A 23,002-nucleotide genomic window follows, 5' to 3' on the forward strand; every position below is an offset into this window, starting at 1 on the left:
TTTTCTATTCGCAGTCTTTCAGTGATGTCTCCCTTGTGTTTCACGGTTGTTTTGTTTTAGTCAGGTGTCGTTTTATTCAGAATTCAACATGATTCAATCTGAATCAATTGAGGACTGGGCAGATAGCTCAGTTGGTAAAGGGCTTGCCTCGCAAGCACAAGGCCCTGGGTTCAATCCCCAGCACCGCCAAAAAAAAAAAAAAAAGAATCTAATCAAGATGTGACAGGAGCACAGGAGAACTGGAGGTAAGATGTCAGAAAAAGCTAGAAATGGTACCTAGCTTGGCAATGACCACGAGCCAAACGGAAGAAGCATCAAGCAAGATGGTGGGCAAATGGTGTGCAAATGAGTGATAAGAGTTTGGGATGCCAGAGTCCCCACACCATAGTGCACTGTGGGAGTGGGGAGCAGGGTAGTTAAGACACCTTAAGTATTTGACAGTTTTACAAGAACACAGGAATGGCCACCATAAATTCGCTGTGTATTGCTGTACGATAGTGTGTTACTTCAACATCGTTCTTCCAATGTCACTATTCCATACTCATATCATTACGTACAGTCATGCATTGCTTATATGTTCTGAGAAATGTGCCACAGGCTACTCTGCCATTCTGAGAACATCATAAAGTACACTCACAGAAGCCTGCATGGCCTAGTTTATTATGCTCCTACTGTATGGTATATCCCATACTCCTGGGCTACCAGCCTGAACAGCATGTTACTGTACTGAATTCTGTCAGCAAATAAAATGGAAAGTACTTATTGGATATAAACACATCTAAAAGGTACAGTGAAAATATTAGACAGCAGAAAATTCTCAGCTCCATTAAACTCTTATGGGACCACTGTCCTAACATGCCATCCACTGTAGACCAAAACTTCATTATGCAGTTCATGACTGCATACGTACAAGCAGCATAGTTAGGATCATTGCTTTATGCCCAATAGCCCTGATTCCATTTTCCCTCAAAAAACAAAACACCTCATTGCTTATTTTTAGGCATCTTTTTTTTTTTAATTTTGTTTAAGAAAAATGTTTCTTGACAAGTGAACTATCTTGTACCCTCCTTATTATTTAAAATGGGTTAAAATAAATATTTAAAATTGTATTTCTAAGTATTTACTTAGCTGTGTTATTTTATTTGCTGTCTATTTTAGCTAGATGGTATTCTTATAGTGCTAAGAGTCTTTCAAATTTTAATAATAGCATTGTTTGTGTACATGCGCAGAGAAAGGAAAAAGAATGTGTAATGATTTAGTGTCTTCCTCAGCCTGGGCTGCTATGCTATAACATAGACTCGGTGGATTACACAATAAGCAATTATTTCTCACAGGTCTGAAGGTTGGGAAGGCCAAGATCAAGATGTCAGCAGATTTGGTGTCTGGTGAGGGTTCTCTTCCTGGTCTACAAACATTCTATTCATACACGGTGGAGGCAAGAGAGATGATCCCTCCTGTCTCTTCTTAGAAAGGTTTTAATCCCATCCATGAGGGCTCTGTCCTCAGGACCTAATCACTTCTGAAAGAACCCACCTCCAAGGACCATCACATTAAGAATTTTGGCTTTAACATGAATTTTGGAAGAACACAGGCATTTGGTTTACAGGATTCAGTTAAGCCAAAAGATAAAGAATCCTGTTCTTAATCCACCTACCAAAGACACACGATTCAAGTAAATATCATGGTCCCTTCTGGTGGGACCACAGAGGAGATCTCCCCAAGTCTCCTGCATCCTCGATCCCCAGCATCGTCCTTCACAGCTGGCTGGCTCTGATGGAGTGTTGCAATGCTTTTTCCTCCCAACACCCCCACCCTCTGGTCTGGAGGGGAAAATCATAACCAAGTCATACAGGAAGATAAGGCACCAGGCATGGGCAAGCAAGGAAGGCTCAGCCCATTTTATGTGAGGAATATGAAACTCTAAGTTAGTAGACCCCTAAAGATGACCCATTTGGGGTTTTTTGTCAGAGGAGGAGGAGATTGGAATCCAGAGATGTGGACTTGCTCAAGATCCCAGTTAGCCCATTATGACTCATTAACATTAGCTATAATGATAACAGTGAGATTTATCCCTCTAACTCCAACATTTTCTCAGTCCCATTCAATTACTCATTTAATAACCTCCCACTATTTTTTTAAAAAAGTTTTAGGAAAATAAATGATTGACCAGATGGTGAAAAAAATGTCAAAGCTAACAAAGTGAACTCAGGCAGTTCAGCTTACCCCTGCTCTAAGCCTTTTATTTAACTTGGGGGAAATCGCTCAATAGCACCCTGCCTCAGTTTCCCTGTCTGAGAAGAGAATTCCCCCCTAGCCCTGCATTTGTTTTAAAGAGCTTGCCATTTACAATACATGTGGCCAATAAAACACACACACACACACAATTTTTCAACCAAATTTAAAGGTCCTTCATAGTATACTGGTGTGGGGTTTTGGACTCACAGATACAAATTTCCAGGTCCAACAGAAAATTTAATGATCAATGCCTTCTGCAAATAAAAAGTGATCTACAACTAAGAGAAAGAAGAGTGGGTTTGTCTAAAGTAAAAACATAACTTTAAAAGCTGTAAAAATTTTTTTTTCCTGATCAGGACAGTTAGTGACAGGTCTCTCATTGGAATATGATTCTCTGCTTTTAGACAAGGTGGCCACTGAATAGTAGTGACCGGGCTTGCCTAGTAACATCCTCCTCTCCCCAGTGTGAGGCCAACACCTGGAACAACAGACATTGCTCCACGTGCGGAGGGGCCTGGGCCTCTTGGCACCAGGGCTGTCTGCTCAGCTGGGATTTACATAATGGAAGGTCCCGGGAGTCTGACCAGGACGGCACTGGCCAGCCTTGGCTGGAGTTCCTCCTCTCTTTCTGAGCTCTAAAAGGTGGAAGCATCTGTCAGCCATATGTGGCTCCTCTTTGCACCTCTGGCAGGGAAACAGGCAGCTGAGTTTGGGAAGACAGGAGCCAGATAAATAGCACAGCTGTCAGGCCATGGTCAAGTGCAGAGGGAAGCGGGCCATGAGAGGGACAGTATAGTCAGTGCTAACTGGCCCCTGAAGCCACAGCCTCTGACAGGAACATGCGGATGTCATTTTACTGCTCCGATGTTTCCCACGGGAAGGTAAATATGATCAAGGATTTTCTCAGTGCTGTCTCTCAAGGGCTGCGCATGCCTTCCCGGTCCATGCAGAGGCTGCCCTGGCACCAGGCCGGTCGGAGGAAACCCCATGTGAGCCCACACTAAGCCTTTCGCTCTGGCCCACATCAAAACACGCTGTTTCCCTGACCACAGTCTGTCTCTCTCTGCTGTTGGGCTCCATTGCCCCCTGCGTCCATCTGCTTCCAACCAGTGGCTCCGAGAAGACCAAGCCCAGCAGAGTGCTGTCGTGGGGAGGGGCAGAGGCTCTTGGGCCATCACACCTGGTCGCCCTTGGTGATATGACCAGGCTTACGCCTTCAGAAGGAAAAGGTAACATGCAGTGACTTTTTGCAGCCCCTCTGATTTTAACACCTTCCTAGGGAATCAGGTTTGCCCAAGTTCTGGAACCAATACCGGCTACTCAGGCTGGTTTCCTGGCTTTTGCCCACGTAAGAAGTGGGAAGTCCTTTTAGATTTTCTAAGCGTGTATGCCCTTCTTGCTGACAGCATGCAAGCTGCTTCTTCCTACACACAGGCTGTGGGCTCACTCCGAGGTTACTCTACCTTGCAGGCTAGCACCATGCCAGAGTCCTCCACCAGCTCCTGGAGGGTGAAATGGCCCAGAAATCCTGACCAAGACTGAAGAGTTCCAAGCCAACAGTTCACCTTTCAACTGGCCAACTCCCCAGCACCAAGACAGGCCAATAAACACCATCCATGTGGGGGTTGCCCTGTTTATTAAAAGCACTTAGCTTATTGGAATAAATTGCACAATATCCACCAGCAAAATCAAGTGGTCTGGAAAGCCCGTGAGGAAAGAAATATCAGTATCTGGGATGTACATGTTTCTACATTTTAAAAATATTTTTTTAATTTTTAAAAATAATTTTAAAAACAAAAATTAATTTGTAAGGGCAAGATTCCACAGTGGAAGAAAATCCCCTCCTAAAACAAGATTTAATTACTTATAATGATCCAAAGTATGTGCTGTCTGTATGGCCTGTGGCCCAGGGTCAATGGGGGGCCCCCCAGGGAAGAGATTTCTAAACATGAATAATATAAGGCAAAAAGCAGAGGGCCCATGCTTGGCTGCTTCTACAGAGAACACGGTTTCACAGCAACTTGCATCATCAGAAAAGCTTACTTTATGGTCAGCTACAAGTTGGACAAGCCAGATGATATACCATACAAACTTTCTTGCTTTGAATATGACCTTCCTCCCCTTGTTGCTACCATTTTTCTCTACTGTAGATGAGGGTGGGGTGGGGGAGGAAGAGGAAAGAGAAGCAAACAGTATTTCTCTAGAGCTTCCCGGCCCTACCCTTTGCCCAAGCAGACACCAGACCTCCGCTCCAGCAGGCCTAGGCTCTGGAGCGCAGCTCCTTGCAGGAGGCAGCATGCACAAGCATCAAGAAGAGCTGCCCCACCGAGTCGCCCAGAGTCACTTTCCTTTCATGCGCTCTTCTTAATTAAGGCGGCTGGATTCGGATCCCAATGTCGTCTCTGTGTCAAATGGATGAGATGCCAGGTAATCTTTATACTCCCCATCAATCAGTTTGGCAGCATGTTCCTGGCAAACCAGCAGTCTATCTGCTCCTCCCCGTTGTAAATCTTCCTTTGTTTCCACACCACTGGGACTCGGTGCCCTTTCACCTTTAGGATGGTCTCAGAAGTCGCTCCTGCGGGCAGGAGTGGAGAATTGGTAAGATTCTTGCCGTGCCCTGCAGGCTCCTCCGTGAGTTTGGCATCCTGGTTCAGGAACTGACCTGAGAAGACAAAAACAAATAAATAAATAAAAAGCATCACTGTATGCTGAATGCAGACAACAGGCGCAATCAGTGTAAGTCAATGATATGGGGGCAGGTTAAGTCCCCAGGTGGACTGCGTACATACATTGTCCAGCCCAGTGTTCGGGAGCATAATAAGAGAGAGCTGAGCTGCTGCTCATAGTGACCTGCCACATCTGGAAGCTGCCCAGTTGCTAACATCGAGATGTGGCCTAAACAACAACTGGAGACAACAGGTCTCTGAACTGTGAGGACAAGACAAGGGATTTGGGCAAAGGGTCAGGTCTTCCCTTTCCTGCCTGTTATAGGTCCCCCTCCAGACAAGGCAAGTGGCGGGTGCACCCGGGTGGGGTATGGAAAGCAGTCACTTCACTCCTGACACTTGTCCTCAGAATTCTCCAGGTCAGGCGAGGCCACTGCTCAGGCCCGTTGGACACCGATCTGCATCTGTGAGACGGGGTGCATGCTTGGCAGCCAGGTATGGCAAAACACGTCCAGCTCAAGTGCCAGGAAATCCTGCTTTCTAAACTGAGCCCTGGCAGTGACTCACCCTTCATTTTTGGGCCAGGAGCCCACATGAAATTGCACGTTGAAGGACGCTGGCCAGAGCGGCTGCCTGCTGCTCACAGCAGCAATGGGGTGACTCCTTTGAAAAGCAACTCTCTTGCGCTGGGAGGGCGGTGGGCCACTTTTCTGTGTCTCCTTGCAGAGAAACAAGGACTCAGAGCTTAGATGATTACCCTCCACTGCTGTGCTCTCCCAGACTAGTGAGAGCGGGTTTGCAAAACCTACTCCTATTCCAGAAAGTCATCAGAAGCCAACAATCCAGTTTTCATATTATACACAGTCAGCCCTCCATAGCCACGGATTGTACACCTTTGGATTCAATCAACTGTGGACCAAACATATTTGGAAAAAAATGCATCTGTATTGGGCATATTCCTACTTTTTCCTCAATAGTATTCCTTTCACAATTCAGCGTACCAGCTATTCACACTGCATTGGCATTCTATGAAGTATGATAAGTAATCTAGAAATGATTGAAAGCACATGGAAGGATGGGTGTCGGTTTTACACAAGTACTAAGCTATTTTATTTTTTTTATTGCTGTACTGTGAATACCATTGAGTGATATCTTCAGTCCCTCACTAGGTTGCCCAGGCTGACCTTGAACTTGCCATCCTCCCTGCCTTAGCCTCCTGAGTGGCTGGGATTACAGGTGTGTGCCACCTCTACTGGCTTAGTGGGACATTTTATATAAGGGACTTGAGCAGCCTCAGATTTTGGTATCCTCATGGGATCCTGGAACCAGTGCCTGGTGGATGCCAAGGGATAGCTATATATATATATAAGAACCACATTCCCATTGAATTTCCCAATCAAGCTGAAGAGATTGGCATCACGGGCTGCTCTTTGAGAATCTAATTCCATCCTCCAAACCCCACATACAGCTGAGCCGCTGCCCACCTAAGAGGCCATGGCAGTTGCTGGAAAGGCCCCGGCTGTTGGCGATGTAGAAGCCCAGGTGGTTTCTCTGGAAGGGCGCCGGCCTTTTGTAGAGGTGAATGAGGATGACAAAGGCAATCGTGCCCTGGATGGTGACAGTGACGTTGGCGTTGGCGGACACCGACACCTCCAGCCCCCGGCTGCCCACCACCACGCTCTGGTTGCAGGGGAGGACCAGTCTGTCTCCGCCGTCCAGGATGACCCTGTTGGGCGTGATCTCCAGGTATGATCTCTCCGGCTTGTTGATGAGGATGGTGATGGTGCGGAAGTAGGTGCGCTGCTTCTTGTGACCACTGGGTGGCGCGGGGGCCCCGATTAACTCTCCATTCACCGTCACACCTGGAAGCCCAGGGAAGAGAACAATGGTTAGAAACAGGATCCCCATCCCTAAAGGCCTCTTGGTCAGAATTTCCTTCCTCCTCCTGGTCTTTGTAGCTCTAGCTCCCGCAGCTGACTCCCCCTTAGGGGCTGCTCAGTGCTGGCTGAATGAGTGAATGGGTGCAGATGGACGGCAGGCAGCTATGGGCGAGCTTCCTCCCCCACATCTGACCAGCAGGTTGGAGCAAGGGAAGAAGGATCCAGGACAGGGTCAAGATCACAGAAGGGGACTGCGTGTTTGTGTGCCTTCATACCAGCCTGGGTGTAGGACAGAAAGGTTTTATGGTTCTGATGCATATTTTGTGTCTACCAGTAGCCACAGATCCTAATTGTGAGACCCCTGATGCTTCTGAGCATTTGGTAGAATGCAAAGCTAGAATGTTTTTCAGTCCAAAAACTCAAGTTCTTCCATGTCCAAGGTGTTCGTCCTTAGATAAGCCATTGAAAAAAGTTCAGCCTCAATTCCCTCATCATGTAAAATGGGGAAGATACAGACACTAACTGAAGTTTTGCAAGGGTTGCAAAGGAAGCATATGTGTAAGTTGTCAGTGGCCATCAAATTTAGATCCTGTGTTTTTCCTTGCCTTACGAACACAAGCTTTTCTGGACTTGAGTGAGGCTGGCAGCTCCCAGGACTCCCTGTTGTCTGGCTGAATAACAAACAGATGCAATTGCACAGAAGATGCTTGGAATGAATTAAGTGATGTGTGCTACATGGGCTTTGCCCTCATGCAAAGAGGGAATTTTCAATAATAAAAGATTTCTATATAATTAACTTGTGTTCTCTACTTTGGGGATCATCTTCCCAATAAATTTTGACTGTAACTTCTTAGGTATTCAAGGAGAAAAGTGTTTTCCCTGGGACAAGGAGTATCTGTGTGTGTGTGTGTGTGTGTGTGTGTGTGTGTGGGGTGGGGGGTTTTGTGGGGTCTGGGGGCACAGAAATCCCTGCCTGAGCAGAGCCCCTGATCTTTGGCCTCTGTACTCTAAACATCTTCAGGCTGAGTTCCCGTCTTGGGCAGAATACAGAAACCATGGAATTTGTTCCAAAGAGATGGGACACTTCCAGGAAGGGCTGCAGTTAGGCCCCTATCTTACTCCTGCATCCTTTGAAATGGAAAACATGAGAAATTTAGCTCTGAGACTAGAAAGACCTGCAAGAGAACAATGTGATCAAGGAGACCCAGGATCGAACTACTTAATTGCACATGCCTGTCACCCAGCAAGACCTCTGTACTCTGACCTTACAAAACTTGCATTTTCTCACACTGACAAATACCAGAAAGTCCACTACCAAGCTTGTCCTCACAAAGCCATGCTGCGTGGCTGACCACATAGTTGTCCCCAAGCATGGCTACCTGCACTGAACTCCAAAAGCTTTTTCTGTGCCAACTTCTTTTACCCAGTCCCTCTACCCAGCCCAGGAGACCAGAGTTCCCTTTACATCCCTGCTCGCGGCGCACAGGGCTGTGTGGTTGGCCTCTGGGCTTCTCATCTGAGTCACCATGGAACTGAGATAGATGAGTTTAGGCCACTGGCCTTTCCCCATCACAGTTTTTCCACGAAAACATTGGGACAATGACAATATGAGTTTCCACAGCACTTGAGCATTTATGAAGTCACTTCATGTCCATTATTTAGTTTAATCCATTTCATAACTGCCCCGTAGGGCCAGCAGAGCATCACAGTCTCTATTTCCAATTGCAGTCCAAGGCCACACAAGTCATTAAGAGTGGGTCTGAATGTCTGGCCATCTGACTCCAAGTCCAGGAACAATGTTCCACTTCCCTTCATCCATCAGCAGCTCCCGATGAGCAACGTACCATGTGTCCCTTACTTAACTGGTCATTCACCTGAAGAACAGAGAGGGAGGCAGCCCCTCCCAGGCCCTTGCCTTGGTGCCACCAGGGAGAGCATAGTACTCACCAGAGTCCATGTGATCAGAGACTAGCCGGAGGATGTCGCCAGGTTGCCCATCAATGTTGAAGCAGACAGTGAGTTTGCTCAGGGGGAAATCCACAACAAATGGGGTGTCACCATCCCACTGCCAAGATGGGAGCAACAGGAGAGAGAAAGACAGATGTTTACTGGCTGTCTTCCATGTGCTAAGTACTACTTTATATTTTCTCACGAATCATTTATTTACTCCCACGACAGTGCTGGAAGAATTTCCCTCAATGTGCTAAACAAGGGGGAGAGAGAGACTCTCCGACGTCTCCCAGTGAGTCCATGGTAAAGTAAATACTGACTTCAGGTCTCCCAAACCCAAATCCAGCGCTCCGTTCGCCAGGCATAGTTAAGTGTGGACAACTAGGCTTTGAGAGGCAGCAGGGGAAGGAGAGATGTCACCACCCCCATCTCAACCAACCACCTGCAGAGTCCTCAATGTCCTGGGTGGGTTTCCCCGGGTCACGAGCTCTGTCCTCTCACTTGCCCATACAAAGACGGGACCCTTCCTGTCTATGGCCAGAGTTCCCTGGCACTTCTCCCAGAAGTCCATCCTGACTCACACCCTCCCAGTACCAGCTGTATGCAACCCTAGCGTGCAAGCCCTAATGGCCAAGTCCAATTTATGGGCAGTGACAAATGAAGCAGAGTCACTAAGTTGGGCAGTGACAGTGATGAGGGCAGAAATCACTCCTAGGGGTCATATTACTTGACTGCTCTCAAATTTTTGTCCACAGATGAAGTTTAGCTGGCCCTGTTCCTTATCCATTTTTACCCCTTTTCACCTCTGCCAAATAAGCAGCCTTGTTTCTTGCTGTACAGACCAAATATTTCCCAAGAGTCTGCATGAATCCTCTCCTCTCACTGGACTGGAGATGTACTTTCTAACGTACACGCCAGATACAGCATGTTTCATTACACCTCTCTGCTTCTCACGCATGGGTACGTGTATGAGAACGTGCCTGGATACAGGGGAGTCTGGGACAGGAGGAGTCCTGCTCTTTTCAAGCTGCAGGCAACTTCCTGTCCTCCTTATACCTGCAGAAAAAACTCCTAGCTGCCTCCAGCATCGCTCAGAAGAGCTCTTGAGAGCTACTCTCACTGGGAAGTGCCTCAAGTCCCCTGTGAATGGCAATATAGAAAGAAATACAAAATATCTGTCTTTGGATGGATGGGGGGAGTAAAAATGACACCCAGAGGAAACCAAAGTTCTCATCCACATTTTTTGGCACTCTTGGATATGAATATAACTTATCTGATAGTACTTTCTGTACACACCTACGACATCAGTTTCTACTCAAACCATTCAAATCCCTTTACAAGAAAAGATATTGCTTGTTTGCAAATAAAGAGGAGAGGAGTCCAAAAATCAGTACTGCAGGCAGCATCCAAGAGGAAGGTTTTCTTGCATTCCACAAAGCACATGTCGTCAGGAATTGCATTCCGTCCGTGAGAGACTACGCATTTCATCCCCATAGCTAATCCCTAGGATGTCCCTGGCTTTATGAACCTGCACGTACAGCAAATCAGCAGAGGTGAATCAGGAGACTCAGAAGGGAAGATGTGTACACTGGAAACAAAACCAGTGCCCCTAAGGCTGCTTTTCCATTTTTATCATAATTCCAAGAAGCTGCCAAAAGGAAACCTTATGAACGTCTTTAATCTGTTTTCCTTCTAAAGTTTAGGATTACAAACCACAATAACAGAAAAATCCTGCCTCCTCTACAGACGTTTCTGTATTCATGGCACCAGAAGGACACACACTTCAGATTCCTAAAACCAACACCTTTTAAAACCAACAGGGTTCAGAACGTGTCTCTGTTATGCATCTCTTCTTCCACCAGAGTGCTTGCCAGGCTTCCTGGGCGCTGTGTTGGCAGGTGTTGATGTAATGGCTTCATGATGGTCCTGGTTCTTGGCACTCACTCTGTTGGCCTGAGCTAAGTAATTATGGTCAGATGCCTTGTCCTATGAGCTGCTAATTTAACTGGCTTCAGGGAATTCCTGGTGGCCACTGTTCAAACGTCCCTTGCTCCCAACTCAACCACCAAAACCCCTCCTTCTCTTTACCTGATGTTTTGGAGATTTTGATTCTTGGGTCATACAGTTTCTTCAGAGTGGGCCCTAAAAAAGAAGAGGGAAGAGAATACTGCTGTTATTCATCAAAGAGGAGGCCGTGAGAGGTTCCCAAGAAGCAGGCTGAGATGAGAAATATTGAGGTTTCAGATACATTTTTTTAATGTATCTTTTATGTATCTTTTTTTTATTGTAAACAAATGGGATACATGTTGTTTCTCTGTTTGTACATGGTGTAAAGGCATACCATTTGTGTAATCATAATTTACATACAGTAATGTTGTTTGATTCATTCTGTTATTTTTTCCCTTTCCCCCATGCCTCCCACCCCTCTTTTTCCCTCTATACAGTCCTTCCTTCCTCCATTCTTGCCCCCCTCCCTAACCCTAACTCTAACCCTAACACTAACCCCTCCCACCCCCCATTATGTGTCATCATCCACTTATTAGCGATATCATTCGTCCTTTGGTTTTTTGAGATTGGCTTATCTCACTTAGCATGATATTCTCCAGTTTCATCCATTTGCCTGCAAATGCCATAATTTTATCATTCTTTATGGCAGAGTAATATTCCATTGTATATATATATACCACATTTCTTTATCCATTCATCAATTGAAGGACATCTAGGTTGGTTCCACAATCTGGCTATTGTGAACTGAGCAGCTATGAACATTGATGTGGCTGTATCTCTGTAATATGCTGATTTTAAGTCCTTTGGGTAGGCCAAGGAGTGGGATAGCTGGGTCAAATGGTGGTTCATTCCAAGTTTTCTAAGGAGTCTCCACACTGCTTTCCAGAGTGGATGCACTAATTTGCAACCCCATCAGCAATGTATGAGTGTACCTTTCTCCCCACATCCTCGCCAACACCTGTTGTTGCTTGTATTCTTGATAATCGCCATTCTAATTGGGGTGAGATGGAATCTTAGGGTGGTTTTGATTTGCATTTCTCTTATTACTAGAGATGTTGAACATTTTTAACAAAGAATAGAAACTTCCAAACATCATCTATTTGAAAAGGGAAGCCTGGTCCTCAAAAGGACAAGTGAGGATGATCGATGGTGTTACTTGTCTAAGCAACCAGGATTTTTCTTTTCTGGATCTCTATTTACATCATAGGGGGAAACAGTCTACCCCACTTACCATATGGTTCTGGGGAAAGGGAGAGAGGGGGTAATTGTTCAGGGGATACAGAGTTTCAGTTCCGCAAGATGAAAAACTTTCTGGAGCTGTATTTCAGTACAATGAGAATGTAGCCAACACTACTTCACTGCACACATAAAATGGTTAAGATGGTAAATTTATGTTATGTAGTTTTTACTGCAATAAAAATAAGGAGGACAGTTATTTTCCAGGGTCCAGAGCTATGTGTATAAGCTTAATTCAGAAAGCATTTTGAAACACCAAGGATTCAAGTGTACCTTGGAAAAAATATTCAATTAAATGATAACCTAAAAGTAAATTAATTTCTATAAATAAACCAACATCATATGGCATATTAGCAAAATTATGATCCTCTGCTCATTTTTGCCCCTCATAGAAATTAAAGGTCAACTGGTGTTGGGGAAGTAGTTCAGTGGCAGAGGACTTGCCTAGCATGCCTAAGGCCCTGGGTTCCATCCCCAGTATGCAAAAAGGAAAAGGAAATTAAAGATCAAAATATCTACATGGGTTTTAAGCACCCCTTCCTGATTCTGGTCCCTGGAGAGCAGGAGGTGGGCAGAGCACAGATGGACCGGGAAGGAGGGGGAAGTCCCTAGCCTGATGATTGCCACAGGCACTTAAAAAGTTAATATTAAAACATCAGCAGACCTTTAAGGACAGGAAGATTGTCTTACAAAATCACTGACGCTGCAGGAAAATCTTATTCCAAAACTCTCCTTTGAACCATCAGTGGGTTATTTCCTCGTCTGTGTTCCTGGTCCTCTGGGTCTTGTGTCATCTGTCTCTGATCTCTCCTGAAGCCACTGAGATTTGAGAGGTTAATGTAAGATCTTTATTACTCAAATAGCCATTTTTCCTGGACGGGGACGGGCCTCGTGCGTGTGAAGGAACAGTGTCCTGCAGCTCGCCTTTTATCAGAATGAAAACGGCCCTCTGTTCCCCGACAGGCGCCAGTCTTTCTAACAGGGCCACAGCTGGGTGTCACCTGCCTGTCAGGGTCTGAACGTCTCCAGGAGCCTCTCGCACGACCAGGCCTTGTGGAGAGGATGGCTAAGATCTGCAGAACACCAGTCACGTGCCCAAGACTCTCTGTGTGTAATCCTCACGGCAGCCCTCAGGAACCTGTTACCACCCCCGAATTCCCAGCAAGGAAATGGAGGCTCAGCGTGTCTGGAACCTGCCTGGGGATCTCACAGCAGGTCAGGAGGTCGGTGGATCCTGGCTTCATTCTCTCCACCACACCCAGTGCTTCTCAGAGCTCAGAGTGTGGGGAAGCACTGAGACAGCAGTCAACCAGGGCTGGTTAACTTCAGCCCCCTTTCCAAGGACACGGCCATTCCACAGGGTCCTAATGACAATGCCACCCACAACCCACGCTCCACTTTCCACCAGTGGACAGGACCCAGATGACCACCCTCAGATTTGGTTTTACTGCTTTTCCTTTCTCCAGTTCCCATCTCTGCTAAGTCCCCCTGGTCCGCCGGCGTGCTGACCGAGCATGACAGCTTCTGCTGGATTCTGAGTGGCAGGTGTGTCCGGGGTGAATTCTCTCAAGACTCCATAGCTTGGTTGTTCACAAACTCTCAAGAAAACGAAATCGATCACACGCACACAATAACACAACTCCGATGTGTTTGAGAACATAGGAAGGCACTCAGACGGAACACACTTGACTGCGTGTTCATCTCAGGGCCTCCGGGAAGGCTGTGGGGTGGTCCTCGACTTACCGATGGTTGACGATGGGCTGACCTCACTGGGCAAGCTTTCCCAGCCTCACGCCGTTGTCTATGTCTCATTTCTCGAGAGCCACAGTTTATAGCACAAATACGACAATCAAAAAGATACTCTTTGAGAACTACTGCTACATGCAAGGGTCTTGTTTATAAAACTCTATAGTAGGATAAAATAAAATAAACTTGCTGAGGTCACCACGGCCTCGCTAGGAGCTCTCTCTGGAGCTGCCTTACCTGGCTGTGGGCCGGCTCCTCGCAGGCTCTGCATCACCGTCTCAGGGCCAGTGGCTGCAGACATGCCACGGACGTCCTCCAGCCCACCTGTGTGAGCTGCCGGCCTCTTGAGCTTCATGGACGTGAAGGGGTGAGGAAGTGATAGTTCACGGCCAGAGCCTGGGCCCTCTGCCTCAGCCGCTCCTTCTCCGGCTCATCGTTGCTCTGCACCCAGGAGCTCAGCAGCTCCTTCACAGTGAGGTAGCTCCAGAGACGCTCAACGTGGTTGGGGTCCCCCTCGCCATCACCTTTAGGTCTGGGGCTTCCTGGGACATCGTTCCCCACCTTCTGGGGCTCCACGGGCACCTCGGTCTTCAGCACGACGAATTTCTTACTGTTGCTGGCAGTGACCTCCACATGCAAATGCTCCAGCCTCCTGTCCGCCAGCTTCCCAGCAATGATGATCTCCGAGCCGTTGAAATAGTTGGGGAACAGGGTTTTGGTGGCATGCTCCACTATGCCAGGGGGGTAGTCGACGCGGATGTCAGAAAGGAGGGGCGTCCTGATCTCATCGTTAGAATCTGCAGCCCAAGAAGACAGAGAATCAGGGCCCTGACCCTGGCGAGGAGTCCACACCCCAGAGGGGAGGCTCTGACTCCAGAAGCAATCTAGTCCAACACTGGACCCAGCACAGCACACCCCAGGAGGCCATCAGCGGGAGTTTGAGCACCACTGGCAAGAGAGCACCTGCTCCCTCTCAAGGCTTCCTGGCCCCTTTACCAACTCTGACGATGAGGAGCCCTCCTTAGACTAGATCAAGACGGACCCCCTGGAATTTCCAGCCAGAGGCCTCAGTGTTGCCTCCAGAGCAAGACAGAATTAGGGTCATCTGTTCTCAACATATCCCTGGGTCTTCTCTTCATGCTCCCTAATCAACCACCCGATTTTTTAATTGGCGCATATTAATTATACAGAATGGTGAGTTTCACTGTGGCATAGTCATGCAGAAAATATAATTTGAAGAATATGGAACACTTCACCATTTGGGGTATCATCCTGGCACAAGGGTTGTGCTGAACTCTGTATTGTTCCAAGCTTAGCTTATGGACTGTCAAAGCGAGCAGTTCTCATGGGCTATTCTTCCTGTGATACAACTCCAAGATCCTAAGCACCCCTGATAAATTTCCTTGAATACACCTAAGCTTCTCAAAGAGTCACTTAAAATATTGCTCTTAAAACCAAATACACATTCCAGATGAATTTTAAGCAGCATGTTATACTTGAGAAATCTGACCTTGACTTTAACATGGTGCTTTTGTGTGATGTGACATTTGTCTCTATTAGTTTTTCTTGTGGGTCTGTTATATGGTTGCTTTTTGCTAAGGACACAATTAAAAATCCCTTTCCCCTAGGTGTAGAGAGAATAGGCTGTGGAGTCCAAGTTCCATCTGTGTGTCTTAGGACATGTGTTCCTTACTGTATGTCTTAGGACATGTGACTCAACCTCTCTGAACTTCAATTTCTTCAGCCATAAAATTGAAATGTTAATAGTACTACTTTGGTAGTCTACCAGCTGTCTCCCCAAGTCCATTCTCCCCTTCTTTTCTGTTAATTGAGCTCTAACTAGGCATTTGTTAATCCTCCTACAAAAAAACATATCCTAACCTCCATTGGGGCCAATTATGACTCTGTGACCATGATCTCATCAATGGAATATAAATACAAGTGCTTTGTGAAAACTTCAAAGACACTGGCTAAAAACAAATTGGCTTGTGTTGGCTTTCCTTTCTTTCTCCTTTTCTGGGAAGGAAAAACAAGTAACAGTGACTTCATTTCAACCTGAGAGTTTAGGACATTAGGACCTGACAGTTCCCGGGGAACGAAGCCGGGTAACGGAAGGAGCTTGGGTCCCTGAAAGCCTTCATGGAGCAGAATCATGCCTGGCCCAACAGAGAGGTGGGGGAAATGAGCAGCTTTCTGAGTTAGTCTCTGCATTTTGTCATCTCTGTGCACCAGCTTAGCTTCTGCCTAATACACCTATCTCCTAGAACTTCTGTGAGGATCACATGAACAAGGCACATAGAAATGCCTGGCATGTTCTGAGCTCTCCATAAATGTCCGGTATCAATAATACTTTTAGAATTGTGACAGTGCAGTTGACTGACTTCAATGCTTTGGCTTTTGCCTATGAACTCTTCCTGAATCCCTGTTGTCATCAGAGAATTAAATTCTCCTTCTTCGAACCTAATTGTTTGAATAATTTTTTATAATGGTGGAAATCAATCTGGGTTTTCATTTAAATCTTTCATAAAAATGTTGGGAGAAAAATGGTGGCCAGTCCCAACCAACCACCTGTTTTTATTGCATACCTTAGAGACCTTCAGCAGGATTGATAGTGAATACATTTCTTTGGCTATGGCTACTGAACATCCACACGTCCACCTCAACCTCATTTGCCTTTATCACACATGCCACAATGCAGACAAAGGTACTGGATGCTGAAGTCGGCATCTCAACAGCAAAGTCACATGCCAGGCTTGGCGACATGGCCTGAGTGAAGGTACTTCTGTGTTACAAGACCTAAGATCTAGTTTCTTTTCTACCTCAATATAATAATCTGAGTATTCACCAGTTTTAATTGGTCCTTCGCTTCAAAATTAAAATACAGCCATTTATAAAATAAAGACAAAATATCAAGAAGGTAATTATAACCCTGGGAGCTCATGGGACACCTCATATCTGACCCTGTGCTGACACTTTACACATTCAACTGTCAGCCAGCCATGACCCCCAGTCGTAAAAGTCTTCCCTAAAATCCCAAAGCGGGACCTCGACCTGCCTGATTTCAAAACACACAGCATCTGCCAGTGCAAGGAGCTGTCAGTGTGTCCAGCCGGTGTGAGATCGCCCTCATCTTGGATTTCACACTGAACCCAACCCTGGGCCCCCTCGGCCTCTCCTTGTCCCAAGAAGACCGGCAACCGACCCGATGAGCTGCGAGCCGGCGTCCTCCTCCTCGTGCACGCGCCGGGTGAGGCCACAGTTCTCCAGTGACAGTTTCTCCAGCAGTTTGAAGTCCACGTCGTTCCCGATGCCGATGGTGAAGATGCAGATCCGACCTCGGGCGGCCTCCTTGGTGTTGTTGAGAATCTTGAGGGTGTGGGTCTCCCCAACAGTGGGTTTCCCGTCTGTCAGGAAGATGATGAGGGATACGCTCCGGTCCTCGATGTCGTTGTGGGCCACGTAGTTGTTGAGCAGCCCGATGGCCGTCTGAAGGGCCCCGTTGATGTCTGTGCCTGTAGGGATCAACACAGGACAGCTCACACCTCTGCTTCCACCCTGGCCCTGACCCACGTGCAGAGCTGCAGAGAATCAGCCACGCAGGACTGAGCTGTGGGGAGGAGAGTCGCCTGCAGATGTGGGGAGACCATGCTTCAGATGAGCACAGAGTTACCCACCATCAAAACCTTCTCCCTAAGGTACCCAATGAGACCTGGGCTCAGAAGTCCTTATCTCAGCATGAATGGCTTCCAGATTCCTGAGAATAGCATCCCAAAGAAGTAGAAGGTATCGGATGCAGAGATTTGAAGGAAGAAAGTCACAGAAGGAAGAAAGGAGCACAGAATGAGAAGGTGGGGGACAACTGGAGACCACCTCAGATGGCTGAAGGGGCAACTTCATTCTCCCTTTCCTTGCCTGCTGCCTCTTCAGGACTACCTCTGCTGGTTAGAAGCCACAAAGGAAAGAGGCACCGATGCATATATGTACCTCCCGATCCTGCTAACACTCCTTTAGAAAGGCGCCCGTCATCAACGGGTCTGATTAAAGTTGTGGGGCTGTGTCTGTGGTAGGTTCCGACACATAATTGCTTGGTGGATGGAGAGAGATGGGTGGTTGGTTGGTTGAGGTTAGAGTTATCATCTAAAATGAGGTTTTTGGATTAGCCAGGAAGTTCACTCAACTGAGCTACCACTGTTTAACCATCAGGGAAAACGGATTTCTTATTGTAGCATGAACATCTACTTCCTTTAGTTGATGTGTTTTGAATGGCTTGAGATAAAATTTACATACCAAAGAAATTTCCTATTCTAAGCACCCATTTCCTCATTTGTAGTCATGAATTTCTGCAACCACCTTCCAAACATCCTGCAAAATGGACCATGTTGGAAAGGACCAGATCACTTCTCCCACTGCTTTATACCCTCCAGAATTTCTGGTAAAAACGGTAAGTCTATGCCCGTGACAATCATGTTCATAATTCTTGCTAAGATGCACACAGAGTCCAAACAGAAGGGAGAGTTACAGCTGAAACCATCTTCAATACCTCTTTGGGATCGCTAATTTGCCTATTGTAACGCCCATGTAATTTCATATGGCCTCTGGGCGTGTGGGCATGGACTGACTGGCAGGTGTTTGTGTGCGCTTTAATCTGCACTTAGCAATGATGCCAAATCTCCCTTTTCACTTTAAAGCCAAAGAAAGCCAAGGCCAAGGCATGGATTTAGGCTTCCTGATTACACTTGGGTGCCAAAGGAACCGCAGGGCTTGGAATGAAACCTACATTAAAACAGGGCGTCTCTTCCTTGTTCACTCAGCAACAAAGAACTCACAGCACCCAAGCGCACCAGCACGGAATAGCTCCCGCTATTCAGGTGGGTAAAATGCATGGCCATGTCTGATGATTGAAGAGGACTTCCTGCATGCCAGTCCTCTTCTGTGCACCTTAAATATCTTAACTCGCCTCATCCCAATAACAACCCCATTATTATCCCCACTGTAATTACAAAGAAACTGAGGCAGAGGAACATCCTATGGGTAGTAGGGAGTGGAGCTGGATTCAAATCCAGACAGTTATGTCTTCAGAATCTACACTCCTAGTCCTGAGGTGACATTCTCAGAGAGGAGCAGATTAATCCACTGTGGACAGGAAGAGGCTGGGGTTAATACAGCGTCAAGAATAGGCAGAGGAGCCAGGTGAGGTGGCGCATGCCTGTAATCCCAGCGGCTTGGGAGGCTGAGGCAGGAGGATTGCGAATTCAAAACCAGCCTCTTAGCAACTTAGCAAGGCCCTAAGCATCTTAGTGAGACCCTGTCCTTAAATGAAATACAAAAAAGGGCTGGGATGTGGTTCTGTGGGTAAGCGCCTCTGGGTTCAATCCCTGGTACTCCCCGCCCCTCAAAAAAAGAATAAGTAGAGGAAACCAATTGGGTTCTAAGGTTCAGATTCGAAAGGAACATAGTCCAAGGTTCAGCTGTTATCCGAAGTCATTTATCACCTCCCTCTCACACACACACATCATTTGAACAGTAAGTAGTGCCATTAAAGGAAGTCCATTTAACAAATATCACTGAGGATGCAGTACAGGTCAGGAATCACGCGGGGTACTAGGGCTACAAAGACTTCACAACCTTGTGAATTTCCTTCTGTGGACAAAAACCATCAGGTTAAATCTAATCTTACACCTCTGCCATCAAACACCAGAACAGTTCTAGACTACACTGCTGTGGAGGCTGGTAGGAAATACCACGCTAAGTCAGATACTGGCCAAGCAAGGCCAAGTTCCAAAAGAGGCCTGTTTGGAAAAATCAGGGCTTGGAAGACTGAGCTGTTTCGTACGTTTCTAGATAACCAAAGTGGAGCTAACCAGGGTGACGACTTCAGAAGATGGGTCTCTGTAAAGGACCTCTAAGAAAGGGAGCAGGGGCGGCTTGGTCCCACCAAATGCTCCAGCCCTGAACACCTCTTCATGTGTCCACAGTATTCATGACACAGCAAGAGTCAGGCCCCTGTCTGGAGATGAAAAAACTTAGATGTAGCACAAGCTGGTAACACACTGTTCTGATTCTCTGATCTCTGAAATATCTACTTATTTTATTTTTTAATTTCTATTTCTTTTTTAATACTGGGGATGGAACTTATGGGCACTTAATTACTGCACCACATCCCTAGCACTTTGTTGTTTTTTATATTGACACAGGGTCTCAGAGTTGTTGAGGCTGCACCTGAACATGCTGTCCTCCTGCTTCAGCCTCTCGAACCACTGGAATACAGATGTGCACCTCCACACCCGGCTCAGAATTCTCTCTGAACATTCTGCACATGCACCACGCTCAGGGCCACTGTGCAGTGACTCAGAGCCCAGCATCTCCCTGGCCCATTCACAGTCACAGCACGTCCCAGGCCACGGAGATCCACTTTGCTCCCTGCACAGCAGCCCTGCCTCGAAGGCCACCAGTTCTGCAGGGCGGTGCCATCTTGCTGCTTGAGGTGCCCACATCCAAACGGACCAACCATTAGGCTTTAACTCTCCGTCCAAGAACAATGTGCAGAAAGAGCTTCCTTGTCCAGGATCCGAGAGAGAAGTCAGGTCCCACCACCTTTCAGGCACTTTCCCCCTGTGAGCTGACCAACTTGGTTTGGGGACTAAGGGAGGAACATTCACAAATGTGTTGTTCTGAGAACCACAAGCTCCTGAGAAAGTCCTCACCTGCGACCCTCTTTCCTGTCGTACCTTTACCTCTCAAATCCTCATGGCTAGGCAGAAAACTAGCTTAGAGCATGCCGCAGCTCCCTGTGACAGACAGGAGCCGTTCTCACCTCCACTGGGTGACATGTGGTGAATGTAGATCTTGCCGTCCCTGATGTTGAGGGGGGTGACTGACAGCAGGTGGTCCTTCCACACTTTGATCCGGTTGGAAAACCCGATGATGCTGAAGCGATCCTGGGGCCGGAGGTCGTGGAGAATGGTGAAGAGGGCATCCTTGGTCTAGGAAACAGAAGCCAAGCCAGTCACTCGATGGCATTAGTCCCCTTGTACCCTGGCTTGGACACTGCCCACGAGCAACCATCCCAGGTTCAGATTGCACCTGCCATGTAAAGGGGTCTTGGCTAAATAGAAGGAACTGTCGCTAGCTAAACACTGGCACCCGGCAGACGAGACATGAGGACGTGTTTAACCTGTAACAGGTCACATGCTGTGACCAGCCAAGGTGTATCAGGCCCCGGTATCGTGACAATTGCCATTCTCTTGACCCAGAATATTCTTCCCTGCTGCTTTGTTCCTGTCTTTCACCTAACAAGCCCCTACTCAGTATTCCAGGCCCAGATAAATGTGCTGAATTCTTTATTTGAAACTTTTCCACAGAGAGCTGATCATTCCCTCCTCGAGACTGGCACCGTCCCCAGAACACTCCTGTCATAAAACGCCTACCACAGAGTGAAGATGACTTGCCCTGTTCCTCTTTCCCTTACTGGATTGGAAGCTGTTGGCAGGTGGGTCTCACTCGCCCAGTAACATGGGAGGTGTGAGGAGTGGATGAATGAATGACGGAAGGGACGTTTAATGAACCCCCAAATTAAAGGCATAGAAACACGTGCCACCGAAATGGAAAAGATGATGAAATGCCCATGGACTGGAACAACATGAGAAGGTTCTATAAAGAAACGGAAATCTGAGCGTGGGGCTCAGGGGACGGGGTGGCCCCGAGGAGCAGGAGGGGGCTGTGAAGAGCAGGGAAGCCAAGCAAAGAGGACAGAGGCAGGTGGGGGAGACGTTGGCTGTAGCAAAGGTGCGCACTCAGGTCTGATGTGACCTGTGCAAAGCAGAAAGGAACCTCAGGAAGCGAACACAAAAACTCTAAGAGCCTGGACAGGCATTTCTGGAGTAGGCCACCAGATACCGCGAGGGACACCACCTTCCCCGGGCAGCAGGCTGCTGGCGCTTAGAGAGACGCAGCAGCTGGGGTTAGGGGCTTTCATTACACAGTGACACCCAGCACCTTTCTACAGCGGTGAAGGTCACAGACTTCAGAGCCAGGTGGTCAAGACGGGGGATGGAAGAAATAAGGTCAGGCCAGGAGGGGACAAACAGGGAGGGGGAAGGGAAGCTGTGACTTTAAGTCTACGAAGCTCCACCAACACCCTGGTCACTGCCGCCCACCCTGCTTTCCCCCAGGCCTGAATATTTAAAGAACTCTTGAATCTCAAGAGTGTTCTCAGTCCAGACGATTAATGCCCAGGTACACGGCTAGTTCAAATAATATATTTTCTTTAGACTAAATAAAGCCAAAGGAGGGCAGGGGGTATGGCTCAGTGGTAGAGAGCTTGCCTGACCTGCGCATGGCCCCAGGTTCCAACCCTGCCACTGCCAAAAAATAAAGCAAGCAAGCCAAGGGAAACAGTCTTAAATCTCATGATGTGGACGCGTTCTAAACGCTGTCTACGGATTGGATGATGCACCAAGCAGTCCTGAGAACCAGCCCCGCCCACGACCGCCTCACCCCACCCACCTCTCAAGTTCACTACTCACAGATTCCTTTACAAAGAAGAGGCCAAGGACCGGGATGGGCGCAGTGGTAGAGGGTCTGCCTGGCACGCAGGAGCCCTGGGTTCAGTCCCAGCAACACACACACACACACACACACACACACACAGCCCAAGGCACCAAATCTCTCTCTCAGGGGCCACACTCCTTTTGAGTGAGCACCCTGCTCCATGGCTTGCTTTCCTAATAAAGCTCTTGGCTTTCTTAGATAAACCTTTGTGCCTCTTTTCATGTATCCTGAGATTCTTTTCTGTGATGTAAGTCAAGACACTGCCCAGGCTGACCTGAGGTCCCCTCCTCCATTCTGGGAGACCTCCTGGACCCCTTTCGGGTGACAGTGTACCCTTGACACTGGCCCCATCATCTCTCGCGGGCCCTATTCAGTGAGCGCCATCTTTCCTTCTTACTCTTTCCTATCTCCCTCTGCCTGAGTCGCCCCATTGGGACAGTGACAGAGCCCACCTCTCAGCTTGCCTCAAAGGTCAAATCAGGTACGAGATGAAAGGTGCTCAGAACGGGGTCAGGCAGAAAGTGAAAGGGACCTCAAGTTTGCTGTGACTTGCCAGCTGGTGGGAAGGAGAATTTAGGGAAGCAGGAAGTCTGGAGCGGCTATTTCCAGAATGACTGGCGGTAAAGAGCAATATGACAGTGAAATATTCCGCAGGCCTTTCCCCTGACTTCCCGACTGTGCTTCATTCCCCAGAAGCAGGCAGGCCACCTCTGGGTCCAATGACCACTG

The 23,002-nt window shown here is 47.5% G+C and overlaps 1 protein-coding gene and 1 non-coding gene across 2 annotated transcripts in view; both read right to left on the minus strand.

Moving 5' to 3' along the window:
- Positions 1-972: 972 nt before the first annotated feature.
- The window catches only part of Itih5 (inter-alpha-trypsin inhibitor heavy chain 5), an 82,405-nt gene continuing 60,375 nt past the window's right edge, over positions 973-23,002 (minus strand). Inside the window, 10 exon segments of the mRNA XM_047521457.1 lie at positions 973-4,700; positions 4,703-4,900; positions 6,389-6,766; positions 8,732-8,849; positions 9,114-9,115; positions 10,823-10,876; positions 13,961-14,092; positions 14,095-14,520; positions 16,915-17,235; positions 20,538-20,706. Coding sequence (XP_047377413.1) covers positions 4,600-4,700; positions 4,703-4,900; positions 6,389-6,766; positions 8,732-8,849; positions 9,114-9,115; positions 10,823-10,876; positions 13,961-14,092; positions 14,095-14,520; positions 16,915-17,235; positions 20,538-20,706 — 1,899 coding nt within the window. The 3' untranslated portion in view covers positions 973-4,599.
- On the minus strand, positions 14,960-15,061 carry LOC124962468 (U6 spliceosomal RNA). The gene has a single exon (XR_007104486.1). It is a non-coding gene; the product is annotated as a U6 spliceosomal RNA (small nuclear RNA).

This window comes from Sciurus carolinensis, chromosome 12 (genome assembly GCF_902686445.1).
Source record: "Sciurus carolinensis chromosome 12, mSciCar1.2, whole genome shotgun sequence".
In the NCBI taxonomy this organism is placed as follows: Eukaryota; Metazoa; Chordata; class Mammalia; order Rodentia; family Sciuridae; genus Sciurus; species Sciurus carolinensis.